Source organism: Cydia pomonella, chromosome 1 (assembly GCF_033807575.1).
Source record: "Cydia pomonella isolate Wapato2018A chromosome 1, ilCydPomo1, whole genome shotgun sequence".
NCBI lineage: Eukaryota > Metazoa > Arthropoda > Insecta > Lepidoptera > Tortricidae > Cydia > Cydia pomonella.
In genome coordinates this window covers 15,263,747-15,282,996 of record NC_084703.1, presented here as the reverse complement: position 1 = coordinate 15,282,996, position 19,250 = coordinate 15,263,747, and the positions used below count along the sequence as shown (strand labels likewise).

The following is a 19,250-nucleotide window of genomic DNA, read 5'->3' as shown; positions in this document are numbered from 1 at the left end:
ATTTTAGAAGTTACAGGGGTGGGGGGGGACATACTTTTTTTCACTTTGGAAGTGTCTCTCGCGCAAACTATTCAGTTTAGAAAAAAATGATATTAGAAACCTAAATATCATTTTTGAAGACCTATCCCTAGATACCCCACACGTATGGGTCTGATGAAAAAAAAATTTTTTTTTTAAATTTTATGACGTCTTAAAAAAAACTACTTACTAGATCTCTTTCAAACCAATTTTCGGTGGAAGTTTGCATGGCAATGTATATCATATATTTATTTTAGATTTTTCATTCTGTTATTTTAGAAGTTACGGGGGGGGGGGCACACATTTTTCCACTTTGGAAGTGTCTCTCGCGCAAAACTATTCAGTTTAGAAAAAAAATATATTAGAAACCTCAATATCATTTTTAAAGACCTATCCATAGATACCCCACACGTATGGGTTTGATGAAAAAAGATTTTTTGAGTTTCAGTTCTAAGTATGGGGAACCCCCAAAATTTATTGTTTTTTTTTTCTATTTTTGTGTAAACATCTTAATGCGGTTCATAGAATACATCTACTTACCAAGTTTGAACAGTATTAGCTCTTATAGTTTCGGAAAAAAGTGGCTGTGACATAATCGGACAGACAGACGGACATGACGAATCTATAAGGGTTCCGTTTTTTGCCATTTGGCTACGGAACCCTAAAAATGATTCAAATAAATTTGGAACCCATTGTCATTTAATATGTCAAATGGTACATATACACCGTGTTTTTATTGAATTGCGTTAACTCCGGGGTTTCGGTAAGTACGTTTAAGGAAACTAAATGGCATAAGTAGTTAATTTTCACAAAAAAAAAAAATTTTTTTTTTTTTTTTTTTATTTTTTTTTTTATAAAAAGTAACTAAATGTTGCATATAGCGTTGTTGTAACACGGGCATTACATTTAACTCAACCAAACAATTGAAAACTGTGATATATCAATGTCATTTCTAACATCGATCGTCCGAAATAGTACAGTACGTTAGTAGCAAATGTATGAACTCGCACTAAACACTAATCAATAAGTAAACAGGTCCTAAGGCAAGTGTACACGCTCGTAAGGGCCTTATAATATAAAAAAATATGATTGATTATCTCCGAAATGGAGTTAATTAGAATATCGGTGTCTTTGAGAAAGTTACTTAATTAAAGCTCAGGAATGCACCCTTGAAATTAACGCAAATCGAAAAAAACACGGTGTATAAGTACATACTCCAAGTATTTTTTCATTATTATAAGTAATTTAGAGCAACATGGGCCGCGGAAAACCAGTCACAGAAGAAGTCAGGAAAATTATAATTTCCAGTAGTGAGAGTGGAAAATCTACCAACCAAATCGCCAGAAATTTATTACTACCAAGATCTACTGTCCAGTCAATCATCCAGCATCGCAAGAAACACGGCACAATTTCGTGTTTGAAGAAGTCTGTTCGACCGCGTATGACGAGTGCAGCTGAAAACCGAGTTTTAAAGAAAATTATCAAACAAAACCGCCATGCTCGTGCGGGGGAACTTACCAAAGAGTTCTCAAACGAATGGGATATTTTATACGGCCAAGGAAAAACCTTTACTAACGGAGTTACAGAAAAAGAAGAGGCTGAAATTCGCTGGCGAGCACTCAAACTGGACTACTGAGCAATGGCGTCAAATACCTAATATGGAGTGATGAATCAAAATTCGAAGTAACTGTTGGCGACGAACGAAAAAAAATCGTTCGAAATAAAGACGAAGCATTCATCAAGGAAATTCAAGGAAGCATTCATTAAGAGAAAAGTGAACTTTCCTGGGTCGGTGATGATATGGGGTTGCATGTCGGCACAAGGGGTAGGCCGCCTGCATTTTGTAGAAGGGACCGTTAATGCAGTGAAATACCAGGACATTTTGAAAACCAGTTTAATAGGGTTGTTTCCATCTACAAATCTTAGGGCAGAATTGTATCCCAATAAATTCTTTTGGATTATAAGAACATGTTGAACTACTTTTAGGGGACCTGTAATGACCGTATTTCTGTAAATATTGAATTTAAAATATCTTTTGGCACACGTCACGTGACCAAACTCGAAACGTCTTTGAAGATTCTGATGACGTCACAACTCTCGGATTGACACTGTTGACAGTTAGGCGATAAACAACAAATGACAAATGTCAGTTGACAGTTCGTATCTTCTACGTGTGTATGTAGTTATGTGTCAAACCGTAAACTGTGACGTCACACAATTTTCAAAGAGCGTTTTGCGCGCGAAAGCATCTGTCAAAATATATTTTGTTAATTTAACATACTTAAAGCCGTTTTTAGTATAAAACTTGAATTTTAGAGCAACTTTTAGTTAATATAGAACGTAATAAAAGCGTTTCAAAGAATTGGAAACAACCCTACAAAGAGCATATAATCACTACGTTTTAAGAGACGGGACTTCCATACTAGCGAGTGGAATCCCTTTGTTTCGCAAATCATTAACAAAATGTACGACAAAGAACTGTCAAAGAACCTTAGTACCAACATAAGCAATTTAAATAGTGTAGTACGCTACACGCTTGCGTTTCTTATCGATATCGATAAAATGGGGAGGGTTGAAATATACTCTTGTCTACAAATTTTGTACTCGAAATCAAGTTAGGATCGAGTCCACATTTAAGTTGTATGTTATATAGTGGATAGTTCTATGAGTGGACTAATACGTGGTCGAGCTTAATGTGGACTCGATTTTTTTTTAGAACACCTTGTTGTTCTTCACCGCTAGGAAGAATCAAAGTAGCACTTTTTTTCCCTACTAGGAGGGATCACTTTTTTCCTCTTTTTGCATACTTCTTACGTTAAATTATTTAATTTAATTACCATTAATTAAATTTATTTATTTATTTATTTGTACCATAATAATTTCCTCATAGGTGATGTGAAAAGCAGTATGTAAATTTATCACGTGGTAGCAAAAATATTTCCACCTTAGGGTGGTATTCCACCTATCCAATTTCTTGGTCCAATGTCATTGCGTCTCACTCTGTCATTAATCAAAATGTAAGACGCAATACACATTGGACAAAGACATTGCATAGGTGGAATACCACCCATAGGCGTTAACACTTGAATCCCTCACTACGCTAGGATTCTATTTTAGAATACCTCGTTACACTCAGATTGTAATTATAAAATCCTTCATTATTTTTTCTATGGGAAGATGTATCAGGTCTTCGTTCCCAACAAATTAAACCCACTGCCTGCATCTGAAAACATACAGCCTTGGTTATGTACAGTTTATATTCCAAGTGTTTGCTAATGAGATGATCAACTGATTATTTAGCGCTAATATGCATCTATAAAGCAAATCAAATATATGTTAAATAATGACCATTAATGCATAGATGATAGATAATTTTCCACTGAAAATCTTCGACGAATTAATTGTGTGTCATATTGCATGCAAGTTCTCAGGAAATTTCACATATTTTATTTAATTACTTACACTGATATACAAATAAACATACAATTATCGATAGTTTTAGTACATCCCTAGTTCACAACTAAAAATAATATAAAATATCAAATTTTCGATGTGTTTAAAGCCTGCTGCACCAAAATGAGGTCAAAAGTATCTAAAGCAATACGTACGGGTCTTTATCCAAGGGAAATTTCGCCATAAAATCCCTTTTTTCGTGATTTTCTCGAGTGGCTCGCTTGCCACATATTTCACACTTAGTAAACCGTTTTCTCGGTGGCATTGTAACAAACTCGTTCTTTACTCTGATCACGGTTCACTATTTTCACTAAATAATAAAGAAATTGCACGAAATACCCGAAAAAAACATTGAAGCCTTCATAAAAAACAAAACAATTAGGCTGACAGTTGACTTGATGTAAACTTGACAGAATAAATAGCACTGACGTTTTATTTTTCTTCGTTGGCAAAGATTTGCGAAACAAGTTCCATACAAAACTTATTTTGTTCCTAGTTGCGTCAGCCTGCAACCCTATTCCATCTATTCCAAGCTTGAAATATGAAAATGTCTACACTTTTTAACAAGACGGGGCATCTTGCCATACTGCGAAGACCACGAAGACTTGGCTCGAGTCTAAAGGAATCCCCACTATGGAGTGGCCGTCGAATAGTCCAGATTTGTCACCCATTGAAACATTGGTGAAAAATGAAAAAAAAATTACGCAAGTTTCCATCGATCGAGGTCAAAAAGTGATTTAAAAGAGAAAATCGTCGCTGTCTGGGAGTCTATAACCCCAGAAGAGTGCGAAGAGTTGGTAGCGACGATGCCATTGAGGATCAAGGCTGTTCTTAAGAGTAAAGGCGAGACAACTAAGTGGTAGGCGAACTATTTTGCGTACTCAAGATCGATAGCCGAACTATTATGCGTTGTAGTTGATAGAAGAATTGTATTTTTTTTATTGCAATACATGAATATTGTTTTGTTGTATTATATAGGAAATAAAGTTGATTAATTTTACAACACTTTTTTTAATTCTTGCTCCTATGCTACTAAAATGACTAGATTTGACTTTGAATAAAAGTTACTTTCAATTTTAAATAGTAGCCGAACTCTTCTGCATTGGGGCTCGTATCTACATACCAAATTTCAACTAAATCGGTTATTGATTCCCCATACAAAATTCCACCTCCCCGAATCCCCTAAGGGGCTAAAAATTTCATGTTTTTGATTGTTTGTGTATTAATACTAACCTACATACCAAATTTCACCTTCCTAGGACTTCAGGAAGTACCCTAAGTGGTTTGATGATCATCAGTAAGTAAGTGAGTGAGTGAGTTATTGAGTCAGTGACGAATACGGCGTTTATTAGATATGAATAAAATCTAAAGTATGAGAGTTACGCCATTGAAACTTTTTGTGCTTAATTAAATCCCGAGAATTTCGTTTATCTGCTATAAAGTAAAGTATTATAAGTTAATGGTCCACAATGTCCGAGTATTAATAAGATTTGGAGGTGTATAGTCTCCACAAGTCTTCTTCTTCCTGGCGTTTGGTCCGGCTTATTACCACGGCTCATGGGAGCCTAGAATCCTAATCGATAAATTGAAAACGGCGAAAGATAGAGACACTACTCCTAAAAATATTCATGTAATAATTACTTTAACTTTGAAAAATATTTTTTTTTGCGACTCCATATATTTTAGGACCACGGTATACTACCAAAAGTACAAAGCCTATACCTTAATACCTTATTAGAGTCGTAATGATGTCTAGAAAAATGTATTCGCAGCGGTTATTAGTACACAAAATATATCAAAAGTTATTAACAAAAAAAGGGGAAAAGTAGATATTTCTTATTGCCCCAATATCTCAAAAATATTGATATTTAAGAAATCAAAATTCATAGTATAAAAGAGGATGGAGGGTATTTCCAATAGAAAAGTCCATACTTGCAGAACTGTATCTCCATTATTTGTACTTTTTATTCAACGCTGAAAATAGGTATCCGCGCCGCGCGTGATTTTGGGTATGAGCGCGCAGCTTCAAAAGCTTACTGTGGGACTTAGTCAATTTGTGTAATAATGTCCTATAATTGTCTATATAAAAATATGAATAAATTATGGCGTATTCTGAACACTTTAGAAAATCTGTTACCGTTAGAAAAAATAGTTAAAGATTAGTTTTCAACAAGTAAGGAAATTGTTTATTAACAACATTTTCTCGATCATTGATCATCTTCATTGTAAATAAACAAAAACAAATGATAACTAATTATCTTAAAATCTTTATGCTTCATGGACCCCGTCTTTAAACATGTTAAACAAAATCACGTTATAAAAGTTTTGTAACAATTAATAGTTTGGTAAAAATATAGTTTTATATTTTAAAATTTTACCTTGATTTTTCATTTTTTCTTCGTTTTCACCATTATTCTGAACGTTATTTTAAACAAAGCATTAATTTTATTAAAACTTTTATCACCTGATCTTGTTAAGTATATGTGTATAAGAAATAATTATTTTTACGCCAAATATAATACATATATATATATATACACATATATTTAGAATAAACACAAAAATTCGAGAAAAATGTAAATAGAAAATTCTAATAGTATACTGCAATGTTCTGCCGCCAGAGGACAACACTCATAATTATATTCTTAACCATAGAGCAATTTATACATACTATCCCTTAAAGTTTTTTGAGAAGTTGTTTTATGACTTATAGAATAAGTATTGTATACGATAGTGATATAATCTAGCTTTTCAAACTCGTACCCAATAACACGCTACTCGTCTGAAAAGCTCTCATTATTGTATAAAATACTAATTTATCATAGCTTTAAAGAGACCAAGGTCATATTTGTTAGGGAATACAGATGGCGGGAGCGCATTCCATTCCAACGGATGCATTCGCTCCCCGCGCCTGGACGTTCGATAATAGAACAGGGGAAGGTGGGATCGTGCAGTTCTTGTGCGTAGTCACGTAGTGCGTACTCCCCAGAATGTATTTTTCGATTATTAAGTCATAAAAGTTAGGAGCATCATAAAACAATTTCCATATTTTTTTTTTAACTCCTTGGTAACTCTTATAAAAATACATAGGTAAATCGAAAAAAATCAGACGAAGGGGCTATACATCAAACTGTGTAAAATAGTTTATATAATGTTAATAGGTACTCAGAGAGGAGCGGTCCCGTTTTTGTTTTTGCACGTTGAGCTGCCATTACTTGCAGTGGCTATATATACGAATATTCACAGAGTGTTGGTTATGTAATTACCGTTCTACCAAAATGTATGGAGTTTACATCTACCTGTATGACACTGCTATGACACAAGAGAAGAAAGAGACGCAATACGACACGAGCATTTTGAACAAATACGCGCGAATCAGTAAAGAGAATGCGCGGGGGAGCAAAGGTTATTTGCCTACGCCGCGATACCGACAGCGACAATGAATCCAACTTGATAACCAGTTGATATTTATCACTCGATTAGGAAAGTCTTCAATTAGGAAATATGTTGAAGGTAAGTGTTAGTTCCTGTCTATTGATATATAATTATTATACCTACTTGTATAAAGGTTAGCATTATTTTACTGAGCTCTAATACCGCATAACCTCTAAAATTATTCAGTAACATAACATAACCTATATTATTTATTATCTTACAGTATTGCATGAAATGTTTAAGATTTTTAATATAATTACATAATTTACAATAACATTTGAGTATTTGTAGCTGTCTGCTTAGATTAAAGAACGTTGTTATTTCTTCCTTACCTCTCTTTTGCCAAATTGAAGCTAGTGAATAAAACGTTGTTTAATACTTATTTATGTTAAACTATCTGTTGCCCACGATTTCGTACGCGTCACGTCGGGCTGAAAATCAGAAATAATTGATATTACTTGGATCTGCGAGGATATCAGGGTTTACCTTTTAGTTCCAGAAAAAAAACCCATTCTCTTATAGACCAAATTTACTTATTTTCATTTTCGGATAAAATAAATAAAGCTCTTTCAATAATAAAATAACAAGAAAAAAATTGTTTTTAATTTTATGAAAGCCGATTGGAGTTTTATGTTGGTTGTTACGTACCTATATGAATAATATGCATCGATATTGAACATTGTGCTGCAAAAGATAGCAGTAAGATACTCGTAATTTTCCAACACATACATGGTGGGTCGTTAATTATATTGAATAGTCAGTTAAAATTTAAGGAACGTAAGGATATTGTATCCATGTCTGTTGAACGGACTATAGAACTAAGTGCAGTAGAATTGGAGCAATTTATTTTTGTCTGTGTGTATCTTAGGCCGCCATTAAGTAATTTTGAAATATTTGAAAGTGTAATGGATTTTGTGCTACTTAAAATATCATCTTTTAGTAAGAAATTATTTATATGCGGCGACTTTAATGTAAATATTTTGGAAAATTCAACAATGTCTTGTAGATTATTGAATCTTTTCAAATCTGGTAATCTCAATCACATGTTTATGGAGCCTACTAGAGTGACTGCTACTAGTGCAACCTGTATAGATAATATTTTCACTGATATTGTTCTTATTACTAAAAAAAGTAATCAGTAATTTAGAATTAGACCATTCATTGACCAATGGTATTTGAGACATTAAGGAAAAATACTTTGAGAAAACAAATAACTTTTGTACCAGTAACCTCGGACCGCGTAGAAAGAATGAAGCAAAGTCTAGTTCAGGCGCTACCCTTTTTGTCTTCCGATATGGGTCCAAATAGTATGTATAATTCATTCTTTCACACTTTTATAGATCATTATAATGCGATATTTACTTCAAAATCGGCCGTAGTTAGTGGTGCATCAGTTTTTAGTAAGTGGGCTACTGCGGACTTGCATCAACGAAGACGTGCACTGTATGCCTTGTATGAGGAACGGCGGGTTAGTAAAATTTAAAGAACATGTCAAGCAATATTCGAAATAGTTTAAAATAGATTGTCATATAGCTAAGCGAAATTATCTAAGTCAAAGAATAAAAAATAGTCCCAACATTATTAAAGCAACCTGGAAAGTAATCAATGTGGAGACTAGTCGCTCGAAACACACAGTGAATGATTTTAAACTAAATATTGATAACAAAATTATAGATTCCAATTTAGAAGTAGCTACAGAATTTGAAATATTTTTCACCGACGTACCAGTTTTCACAACTAAGGATTTAAATTCATCACCCTCATCTGCTGTTACACTATTAAAAGATAACGCTCCAGAGTGTTGTGGAGACTTTCATTTTGAACGTGTTTGTACCTCAGATGTAGTAAAGGCGTTTAATTCAGTTAATGTCAAAAAAACGAATGACCTCTGGGGAGTCTCTGTCCATGCTGTCAAATCCTTAGTAGAAATTATAGCGCCTGACTTAGTAGTTATATTTAACAATAGTGTTGATTGCGGCGAGTTTCCTGATTTAATGAAACATAGTAAAATAACCTTTATTTAAACCGGGTAGCAACTCTGACGCCACTAACTTTAGACCGATATCTGTGCTACCAACGTTCAGTAAGATTTTTGAAAAATTAATTCTTTCTCAATTAGTAGACATTTTAACGTCAATAATTTAATGCATAATAAGCAGTTTGGTTTTACACGGGGTCGCTCGACAACCGATGCTGGTGTTGAGCTAATTAAGCATATCTTCGATGCCTGGGAGGAGTCACGAGTGCTATAGGTATCTTCTGTGATTTGTCTAAGGCCTTCGACTGCGTTTGTCATGAAACATGAATCAGGAAACTACACTATTATGGAGTTAGAGGAGCGGCACTGAATTTACTTAAGTCCTACTTAAATGGTAGAATACAAAGGGTCGATGTGAATGGACAGCGATCACCGGGGTCATTGGTCTCTATGGGTGTACCACAGGGGTCAATATTGGGACCTTTCCTGTTCCTTATCTACATAAATGACTTGCCATTCCTTGTAAAGACCCACCATGATATAGTATTGTTTGCAGACGACACCTCACTTATTTTCAAAGTCAAACGATGCTATTTCTAAAGTAGTAAATTGGTTCAATGTTAATAATTTATTGTTAAATGAGAATAAGACTTAATGTATTAAGTTTGTCACTAGTAATGTAAGGCATGTACAAACAAGTGTCATTGTGAAGGATGTGAAATTGGAATTAGTTGATAGTACAGTTTTTTTTGGTATAACTTTAGATTCTAAACTCAAGTGGGGTCCCCATATTGCTACTCTTTCGAATAGACTGAGTTCTGCAGCTTTTGCAGTAAGCAAAATCCGTCAGTTAACTGATGTCAAAACAGCTCGATTAGTATATTTTAGTTACTTCCATAGCATTATGTCATATGGTATTTTACTGTGGGGTGGTGCTTCAGAGATAAATACCATTTTTGTTCTGCACAAGAGGGCTATTCGAGCAATATATAAAATGAACCATAGATACTCTCTGAGAGATAAATTTAAGGAAATTGACATCATGACAGTGCACTGTCAATATATTTATGAGAATATTCTGTACGTGCATAAAAATATTGCCGATTTTAAGAAAAATTGTGACATTCATAATATTAATACTAGAAATAAACATAAGCTCGCAGTGCCCTTCACTCGGCTCCATAAAATTAAAAAATCATTCATGGGTAATTGTGTGAGATTTTATAATAAACTTCCAAACCATATTACTGAGTTATCAATTAATAAATTTAAGAATCATGTAAAGCGTAAACTTATTTCTAAAGCTTATTATACCACACAAGACTACATGAATGATAAAACAACGTGGGATTAATTGTGATTCGAAATGATTAATTATTTATTATATTTGAATAATCATGATGAAATGGATATTCCAATGCATGTATTTCCTTTGTTGTTTTTATTATATTTGTTTGACATATAGAATTTATTCTAGAAACAATCTAGACTAGTATTTTTTATACATTTTATTTCTATGACTATATTTTGTGAAATTTTTAGTATTAAATTTGATCTATGAATTATATTCATTAGTATTATATATGGAATAATATTTACAATATCAATAAATTGCTCTGATAATTAGCTTAAGATAATTATATGTAATACTGTCTTACTATTCATAAGTGCTTGTTGCTAGGCCTACATGAATAAAGTACATTTGAATTGAATTGAACACGGACATTTGCCTGTCACAATGTTTCAATTTCTACTTAGTTCCAAGTCTCTTATTAAAGAATATATCCTCGATATAAACCCTCTCAAATTATTTTTTTGTTGTATTACGGTAAAATGCCTTTTTATGAAGTAAAGTAGGTATCTCGTTTAAAAAAAGTTTTTAAGTATTTGTACTCGATGCAAACTATCAACTGCTTTTTAACTCCCGTATGGGATTTTTTTTCAAAAACGTTGAAATTACTTGTATTGTATTTTAATGTGATGATGTCTTTCTAAGAAGGTTCAAAGTATTTGTACCTACACGATACAAAAACGTTCAGCCCTGTTTTATCCCCCTTAGGGTATAAATTCTCAAAAACGCTGATATTACGAGTAATATTCTGATTTTATAATGCTGTGTCTTTCCACGAAGTTTGAAGTCTCTTACTCAAATAGTTTTCATTACAAACTTTAAAATCAATTTTCAACACGTCTAGGGATCAATTTTCAAAAAGGTAGAATTCACTTTTTTGCTTATTAATATTATGTCTTTTTACTTAGCTTGGTTTGTACTTAGTTTCATGTCCCTCAATAAAAAAAAATCGTTCCCGATACATACTTTCAACCCATTTTAACCCCGTAGGGGTTTCATTTTCAAAAACCCTTAATTGGTTTGCTTGTATTCCAATATTATGTATTAGGTACTTAAGTATTAAGTTTTAAAGCTTTTTACAGGATACACAAATTCTACACCTTTTTAAATCTATTAGGGATGTTTTCAAAAACGTTGATATTAACTTTCTTGTATTCTAATATGCCTTTTTACAAAGCTACAAGTTCCTCACCAAAAAAAAATGATCCCAATATAAACTTTAAACCCCTGTTTAAGAATTTTTTAGAGGTTGAATTTCTCGAAACCAGCTTCTCATTTCTTGTAAACAATATAAATGAAACCGGATGTGAAAATTTCAATTTTTTAGCTTTTGTATTTTAGACGTTGGTGAATCAGTCAGTCAGGACAGACGCATTTAATATAAGTATTCGTGGTGGATTTCTATGTTGGTGGTTGTATATTCGACATACACCCAATAGGGACGGTTAATCATTTCAATTATACCGTAAAATGGGGTGAGTAGGGACGAAATCGAAGTTCAAACCTGGATAAAAGTTTATTTTTCAATATGGCACATTGATTTATACACAAAAAAAGGGTTCCGGGTGTATGAATTTTAGTTTGTCATTGATAATTTGTTGTTTCATTTCATAGTTTTAATAATAAACACGTAATAGTAGGCAATCCCAGCTCACCCCGTAATTGGGGTTAGAAGGGATAGCAATGGGGTGAGATGGGAAAATTGCTAGGGTTGATACTTTTGGATTATGACAATAGCTTGACTTGTCTCTAGATAATATTTTATTTATTTAGTAAAATTATGTTTTAATTATGCTCCTGAAATGAATGACAGCCAAGTTCAAATATTAACAATAACCAAATTTGTCAGTAATAGCCTGATTTACTGTATGAAATAAATAAAAGGCACATTTTAATATAACATATTTATTTATTTTGCAATTTCTTCAACTCCTCCGATACTTCAATATTTTTTTATTAATGTAAGACACAATACATTTTATCATAATGTAAGACACTTTTGACTAATCATGTGAATTGACAACCCCGAACTACAAACACCAACTCCCCCATCCATCAACCCGGTACACGCCGTTCGCAACACCAACTCTCTCCATTCATGACCCAACTGTACCCGTGGCATGTATTGAGGGGTGAGTTGTGACGAAAACTCACCCCTCAATACATGCCTACTCACCCCATAAAAATTCTCAAATGCGGTAAAATCGTTTTCGTTGTTAAAACCATTATAAATAAGGAAAATATAACTTATATTTTTCTGTTTTCAATAAGCCTCGTAAGTATACATATAAACGATATCCGAAAGGTTGATGAACCTTGCTTTGGCAAATTTCACATAAAACAAAGTTAAATTCAAACAAAAATCCGCCGCTTTCGAGCATCAACTTTGATAGTGAATTTGTAGTTTGAAATTGTATGGCATCTATGGCAACTTAGTGTAGTAGCAAGAAGAAAAAATATGTCTAAAAATATAATTAAATTAGTTTAAGAGCAACTTGATCCCGAAAATTAAAGTAGCTAACGAAAAAGAAATTCTGGATTCGCACCCCTACTACCCCCGCAATCCCTACTCACCCCATTTTCCGGTACAACGCATGAGATTTGATTTGTCTGTCACAACCTGTGAAGTTTCAAACCCCTGACTAAAAAATTTGTTCTCGACATAATCCCTCTCATCCCCCTAAGAAGATTTCCAAGGCCACTATTTAAAAAAAGTTAGCTGCCGATGCAAACTTAAAACCAATTTTTCACCAATTAAGGGGATTAATACAAACTTTCAATGAAAGCCATTTTAACTCGGTTAGAGAATAAATTTCTAAAACGCTGAAATCGTTTTTCTTGTTTTCTATTATTGTTACATTTCAAGTTCAATATTTACAAAAACAAATCATTCACGATCCAAACTTTCAACCCCTTTTTCACCACCTTGGAGGAAGAATTTACAAAAACGCAGAAATCAGTTTTTTTTATTTTAATAAAATACTTTTTATAAAGTTTCAAGTTTTAAGATTAAAATAAAACTTGAACCCCTAACAAATTACATCTCCTTTTTAACCCCCTAAGGGGTTGACTTTCTCCAAATTGCTTCTTATTTCTTGTACACATTATGAATGTAACACGTATTTATTCGTGACCAATTATGATATTCCTACTTCATAATTATTAAGTACCTACCCAGTTAGTTTTTCGATTTACGATTATACATTTAGATTTGGACCCGGGTACGTCCTTAAACTACGTCCAAAAGAGAGGTATGGGCATTGTGAATGTCATCCCACTTTGTGTGGTAGGGCACAGCCAGTGGATGTCATTCCAGATCTAGAGCAGAGTCCAACTGGGGGAGTACCTCCACCTTACAGAAAACAGCAGCCATATAACACTAGACCCTACTCATAGTGTTGTGTTCCTGCCGGTGAGTAAGGTTGCCAGAGCCCAACTAAGGGGGGTGGGTTTAGGGTCGGCAACGCGCATGTAACTCCTCTGGAGTAGCAGGCGTACATAGGCTACGGAGACTGCTTACCATCAGGCGGGCCGTATGCTTGTTTGCCACCGACGTAGTATTTAAAAAAATACTCAGTCTGGCTACCGAAATATTAGACAAATTTTTGGCGGGAAATTAAAAAAATCTTGGGCTGGTCACACTGTGTAGTAGGAATTATAGTTTTGATACTAGAACATATTTTTGATTTTCTGTGCACACGTAAGGTACCTAAGGAAATCAGTTAAATATACGTTGACGTGCACTTAAACTGACATAATTTCTACCACTATGTAAAACACAAAGACAATAAAATAAAAATTGTTTATTTCGGAAATTCGGACCATAATCCATAGAAATTGGTTTGTAATTTAGCTACTTAAAAAAATCTATGTTAGTCTTATGAACTATATATCTACAGGAAACTTAACCTTGTTGGTATTGGAGCGATAAAGATAAAGATAGTTTATTATTTAAGTAGGCATATTACAATGCGCTTATGAACGTCAAATACTCGTAAAGCTACACCGGCTCTAACCCTACGCCTCTGACCCGAGAAGATTTAAATCCCCCTCAATTGGAGGAGGGTATCCCAATATGGGCCGGAAAGAAACTCGGCGGGACACATCTTTTCAAAACATTACATCGTATAATTAACATGCATTAAATAAGAAAAAAATACTATTTAGATTACTATAGAAATCATGCAATTACATACAGTAGCTACTTTTCATTTTAGAATTTGATAAAAAAAAGAAAATGTCCTATCAAATCATACAAATACGTAGCTCTTTCAGAAAACATATCGAATTCTTACAAAGGGAATTCTTACTTACATATATATAGTCTTACCCTATTTGTCCCTCCCTGTAAGCACATCAACCCAGTATTTTGTGAGCGGGGCAGTCGAGACATATATAGACGTGTTTCGCCAAGATATTTTTATGTATTTTATATTGTTAAATCCAATTACTACTTGACCAGTCACTTCACTCCACAGGTTTCTTCTAAATATTGGTTTTTAGTAACTCGTTACGTTCCAATGTTTGGATTTTATTGATATTTTCCAGAATTTCCGTTTCTTTACACACTTGTCCTGTTCATGAGATTCAGGTATTAATAAATTCACGTACTTAATTAAAGTTATAGGCAAATGTTAGAACTAGTACTTGAAGTATCAAAATACTAATAGAGCACCAACCTACTGAATTGTTTACGACTTGTAAACATAACAGTTTTTCGTTATACAATGCTTCACGTCAACTTCGCACATTGTCGTAATTATTTACGAGCTTAAATAATAGTTTACGGACCCCACTCGGTATAGTCATTATTAATATTATTTAAAATAAACCCCTTATAAACCGCGAACTATTTGAATCAATGACATAAATTGACAACGGCCTTTAGGTTTTTTTTAAATCATAGACAATTGGTGATACAACGAGGAAAAATCTGGCCAATTGTTTATTTATACTTGACGCGGCCAATGATGAACCCTATGACAGTCAATTTTTGTATGGAGTAACTGTCAATATCAAATGTTTTTGGACTTTTTTGGTACTTTAATATGTTTTTTATTTAGAAATGTAACAATTACCTAAGTAAAACCATTATTTCCTCTGGAGCCTTGATTTTGCATAATATATGCTTAACATGCTATTACGATGTAATATTTTGTTTTTATGCGCAGGGTCTAGTCGGACTGGTGACGGGGGGCGGGTCCGGGCTGGGGCTGGCTACGGCCGAGCTGCTGCTGCAGCAGGGCGGGCGCGTGGTCATCTGCGACCTGCCCACCAGCGGCGGCCGCGACGCCGCCAAGCGGCTAGGCGAGAACGCCGCCTTCGTTCCCGTCGACGTACGTAATCAGCCGAGTGCAACATTTCCAACATTAAAAGTGTACAAAACCCGCTGCCAATCATATAAGCCTTTCTTCACACCGAGTACGCGATTTGTCTGTTTTGATATGTCTTTGACGATTGCTCCCGCCTTTCCGACAGGTGACCTCGGAGTCTGACGTGAAGACAGCACTGCAGAGCACGAAAGACCGCTTCGGACGCCTCGACGTGGCTGTTAACTGTGCCGGCGTCGCATCCGCGCAACGGACCTACAACTTCAAGAAGGACCAGCCTTTCGACCTCAAAACATTCCAGAAAACCGTTGAGGTATGTCCAGTAAAAATTCACATTATTAAAAGTAGGTGCAATACTAGTCAATAAAACATTTACATTTGAATCTCCATCCTGATCCTGGCAGCAGCGTAGTCTTTGGTTATTTTTAAACCCCGACGCAAAGAGAGGGGTGCTATATGTTTGACGCCAATGTCTGTCTGTGGCATTGTAACTCTCCAACGGATGGGTCGATTTAAATGCGGTTCTTTTCGGAAAGCAGGATTTCTTGCGGTGATTCTTAGTTATGTTTTATAAAAATTGATCCAGCAATTTTAAGAGTATCAGCTCTTTCCCAAAATTATGTAAACGGTTTTTGGCATAAATCGGATTTGGTAGCATACCTATATTTTTTATTTATTTGTTTTTTTGCCACAAATGTAATTTTTAATTTAAATTATTGTTATGCGGCGGTAGCGGCCAAATTGTTTTACCTAGTCTTCTTAGATCAGAAACTTAAATGATGTATGGAATAGATGATTTGACTTTTCGTGCCATCCGTGATCCTTACTTACATTATTACATATTGCTTGGCGTTTGCTGGTAAACAATTGTCACCTTGGCTACGGTCCCAGTAATGATCGCCAGTGAGACAAATTTACAGTAGTAACATCTTTTTTGTCCCTATTTATCGATACGCGGATATTTCAGGTGAATCTGGTGGGCACATTCAACGTGATCCGGCTGGCGGCCGGCATGATCGGCAGGAACGCGCCTGACGCGGACGGCCAGCGCGGCGTCATCGTCAACACCGCCAGCGTGGCCGCCTTCGACGGACAGGTAACTTATCACATATGATACCTCCGATAAAACAAGAACACCAACAAAGTTTATTCTAAAGCGATCCTCTAATATTCAGGATATTGCCAGAGGCGGTCAATACGCAGCAGGTCACAGTTCCATTAAGAGGCTGTCAATACCTAAAGCGCGCACACTGTCTATTTGTATCGGAGTAAATGAGATAGCACTGTCGCATGTTACTGGGCCTGGGCAAGGGAATAATAAGAAAATTATTTAAATAAAAAAGTGGATTATTAGTGTAATATTTTACTCGTTAGAGGTTTAGATATAAATGTTTTGAAATTGTGATTTTAACTGCAGACCCACAAGTCAAAACAATAAAGACATAGAACCGTTAAATTGTGATTTTAAGGCCAATCTTTGCAATTATTTTCCATCGAGCCGATTTCGTTCAATCATGTATCGAGTACAACCACGGTCTTTGAAATATAATTAATATGAACATATATTTTTCTTACTTGGCTAAAACAAATAGTCTTTCTTAAAAAACTGTTTAAGTAACATCAATTTCAAGGACATTGGGTGTTGACAGCCTCTTAACTTTATTCGGCGCTTTCACCATCACCTCTGATTTCCCGTTCTACAGCGTCATCTATTGAACGAAAGTTGAGTTAATTTGAAACAAGTCTCAGCTCAATCCATTTTTATTCGGGCTTAGACCTCACCTGAGGTCAAAATAACTCAACTATTTCAATATTGGAAGGGCTGAATATTGGAGGAACGCCACTTTGTATCTTAGACAATGTCAGTCTTCTTGTTTAATATGTGTAGTAAACTTTCCTATGTCATTGTGCAGTGAGTTCCTTGGCTTTATGTTACGTTGGATTCGAATCTTTACAATTTTGTCGATCACAGTATTTGTAGATTCTTATATGTATAGAGATAGAGAGATCTCTATTTGCATATCAGTATGATACATAGCTACATTAAGGACCCTGGAGAGGGTGTAGCAAAACGTGTTGTTCACAATACAATATCTTACTTAGATAATAATTAATTAAAATTTTCTAAATTGCACTTCCAAACAAGTAAGCAATAATAGATATAGGTACATTAGGTCTACTCGTATTTGTATACGAGATACCTACGCATATCTACGTCATATATGTATATCATATCCACAACATTTACGATGTGGTCAAAAAATATTAAGGTAACCTCCTACCTCCAGATATCCGTACAGACATAGTATATTATAATTTTCATATTCATGTCCTTTCAGTACCTTAAACTTTATAGCCACTGATGGGTAAAAATTTGGTATCAGTGGTACTACCAAATCCGCAGATGAGACCCTCAAAAATCTTTAAATATTAGCAGTCCTCGTTGCTCGCGACTATTAAAAATTCCGTATTCGTATTATCGTATCGTTGATGATGGGGTTTGGTTTGGCGTTGCAGATCGGACAGGCAGCGTACTCTGCGTCCAAGGCGGGCGTGGTGGGCATGACGCTGCCCATTGCCAGAGACCTGTCCAAGCAGGGGATCCGCATCGTTACTATTGCCCCAGGTAAAACCTATTACATACTACTTATTATCTCTATTTAGGGTTCCGGGTAGATATGCAAGTACAAACAGGGCTCTCTACTTTCGAGTAAATACATATTATTGCCGTCAGAGATATAGATACGCTCAATATTGCTTTATTGTACAACCTCAAATGGATGGTGGCAATGATATCCTAAGCTACCTAGGTATTGGGTACATCAAATGGCCTGTATCTTTCTTCGTCACCAACATATTATAAGGAAATTGTACACGTGTAAGAAATTGCCGAAAAGTTTTACAAGAGGAAGGAGTAGGAAGATAATTATTTAGAAAACACAATTATTGCTCAGGGTTGTTCCGGACTCCAATGATGGAGCAGATGCCGGAACCGGCGATCAAGGCACTAGAGGCGCAGGTCCCGTTCCCGCCGCGCTTGGGCCTGCCCAGCGAGTTCGCGCAGCTCGTCGAGACCATCATACGGAACCCCATGCTCAACGGCGAGACGATACGCCTCGACGGCTCTATCCGGATGCAACCTTAAGGCGATCTGCACATTCGAGACGATGTGAGACATCGCTATAATACGTACACAGATAAATAAATAAAACAGCGCTTTAACGCTCATACTCCAGGGCGACGTCCGAATTCGCATCAGTGTGATAACCGCGTATATTCCCTACTAGTCTCCCGGATACTGAACATTGCGGTATTTAATATTTTTGATTTGTTGGAGTAAGGTATACTGGAGCTTGCAGGCGTGTTTTATCAACTGCCGCTTTAGGATATAAATAAAAATATTTCTTATGAATTATATTTTCATTATTAATTTTGATGGCTCTACTCCAAATATGTAGGTAGGTACTTATAGAAAATGTGTTAAATCGTTGACCAACATAAAATTCCAACTCTGGAAGTTTGGAAAAGCAATGTGCTTAACTCGATTCTTGCCAATCTGAATTAATGTGCAGTAGGTTCAGAAAACGGACTTTTTAAAAAGTCGTAGCGCTTATTGATTCACAACACAATACGGCTGCGATAAATTTAATTAGCAATCTTGAGTAGTTGCAAGTCCCATACAGAT

General features: G+C 35.1%; 1 protein-coding gene across 1 annotated transcript; it reads left to right on the top strand.

The window, feature by feature from the left end:
• Positions 1-6,555: 6,555 nt before the first annotated feature.
• LOC133516391 (3-hydroxyacyl-CoA dehydrogenase type-2) lies at positions 6,556-18,977 on the top strand. The gene is made up of 6 exons (XM_061849300.1): positions 6,556-6,984; positions 15,407-15,571; positions 15,714-15,878; positions 16,533-16,661; positions 18,083-18,191; positions 18,520-18,977. Exons 1-6 carry the CDS (start codon positions 6,976-6,978, stop codon positions 18,708-18,710), a joined length of 768 nt encoding a protein of 255 aa, XP_061705284.1. The 5' UTR covers positions 6,556-6,975; the 3' UTR covers positions 18,711-18,977.
• Positions 18,978-19,250: the final 273 nt, after the last annotated feature.

Coding starts and splice junctions, on each gene's coding strand:
- LOC133516391 (XM_061849300.1), top strand. Junction 16,662..18,082: donor TGGCCGCCTTCGACGGACAG/GTAACTTATCAC, acceptor TTGGCGTTGCAG/ATCGGACAGGCAGCGTACTC. Junction 18,192..18,519: donor CATCGTTACTATTGCCCCAG/GTAAAACCTATT, acceptor ATTATTGCTCAG/GGTTGTTCCGGACTCCAATG.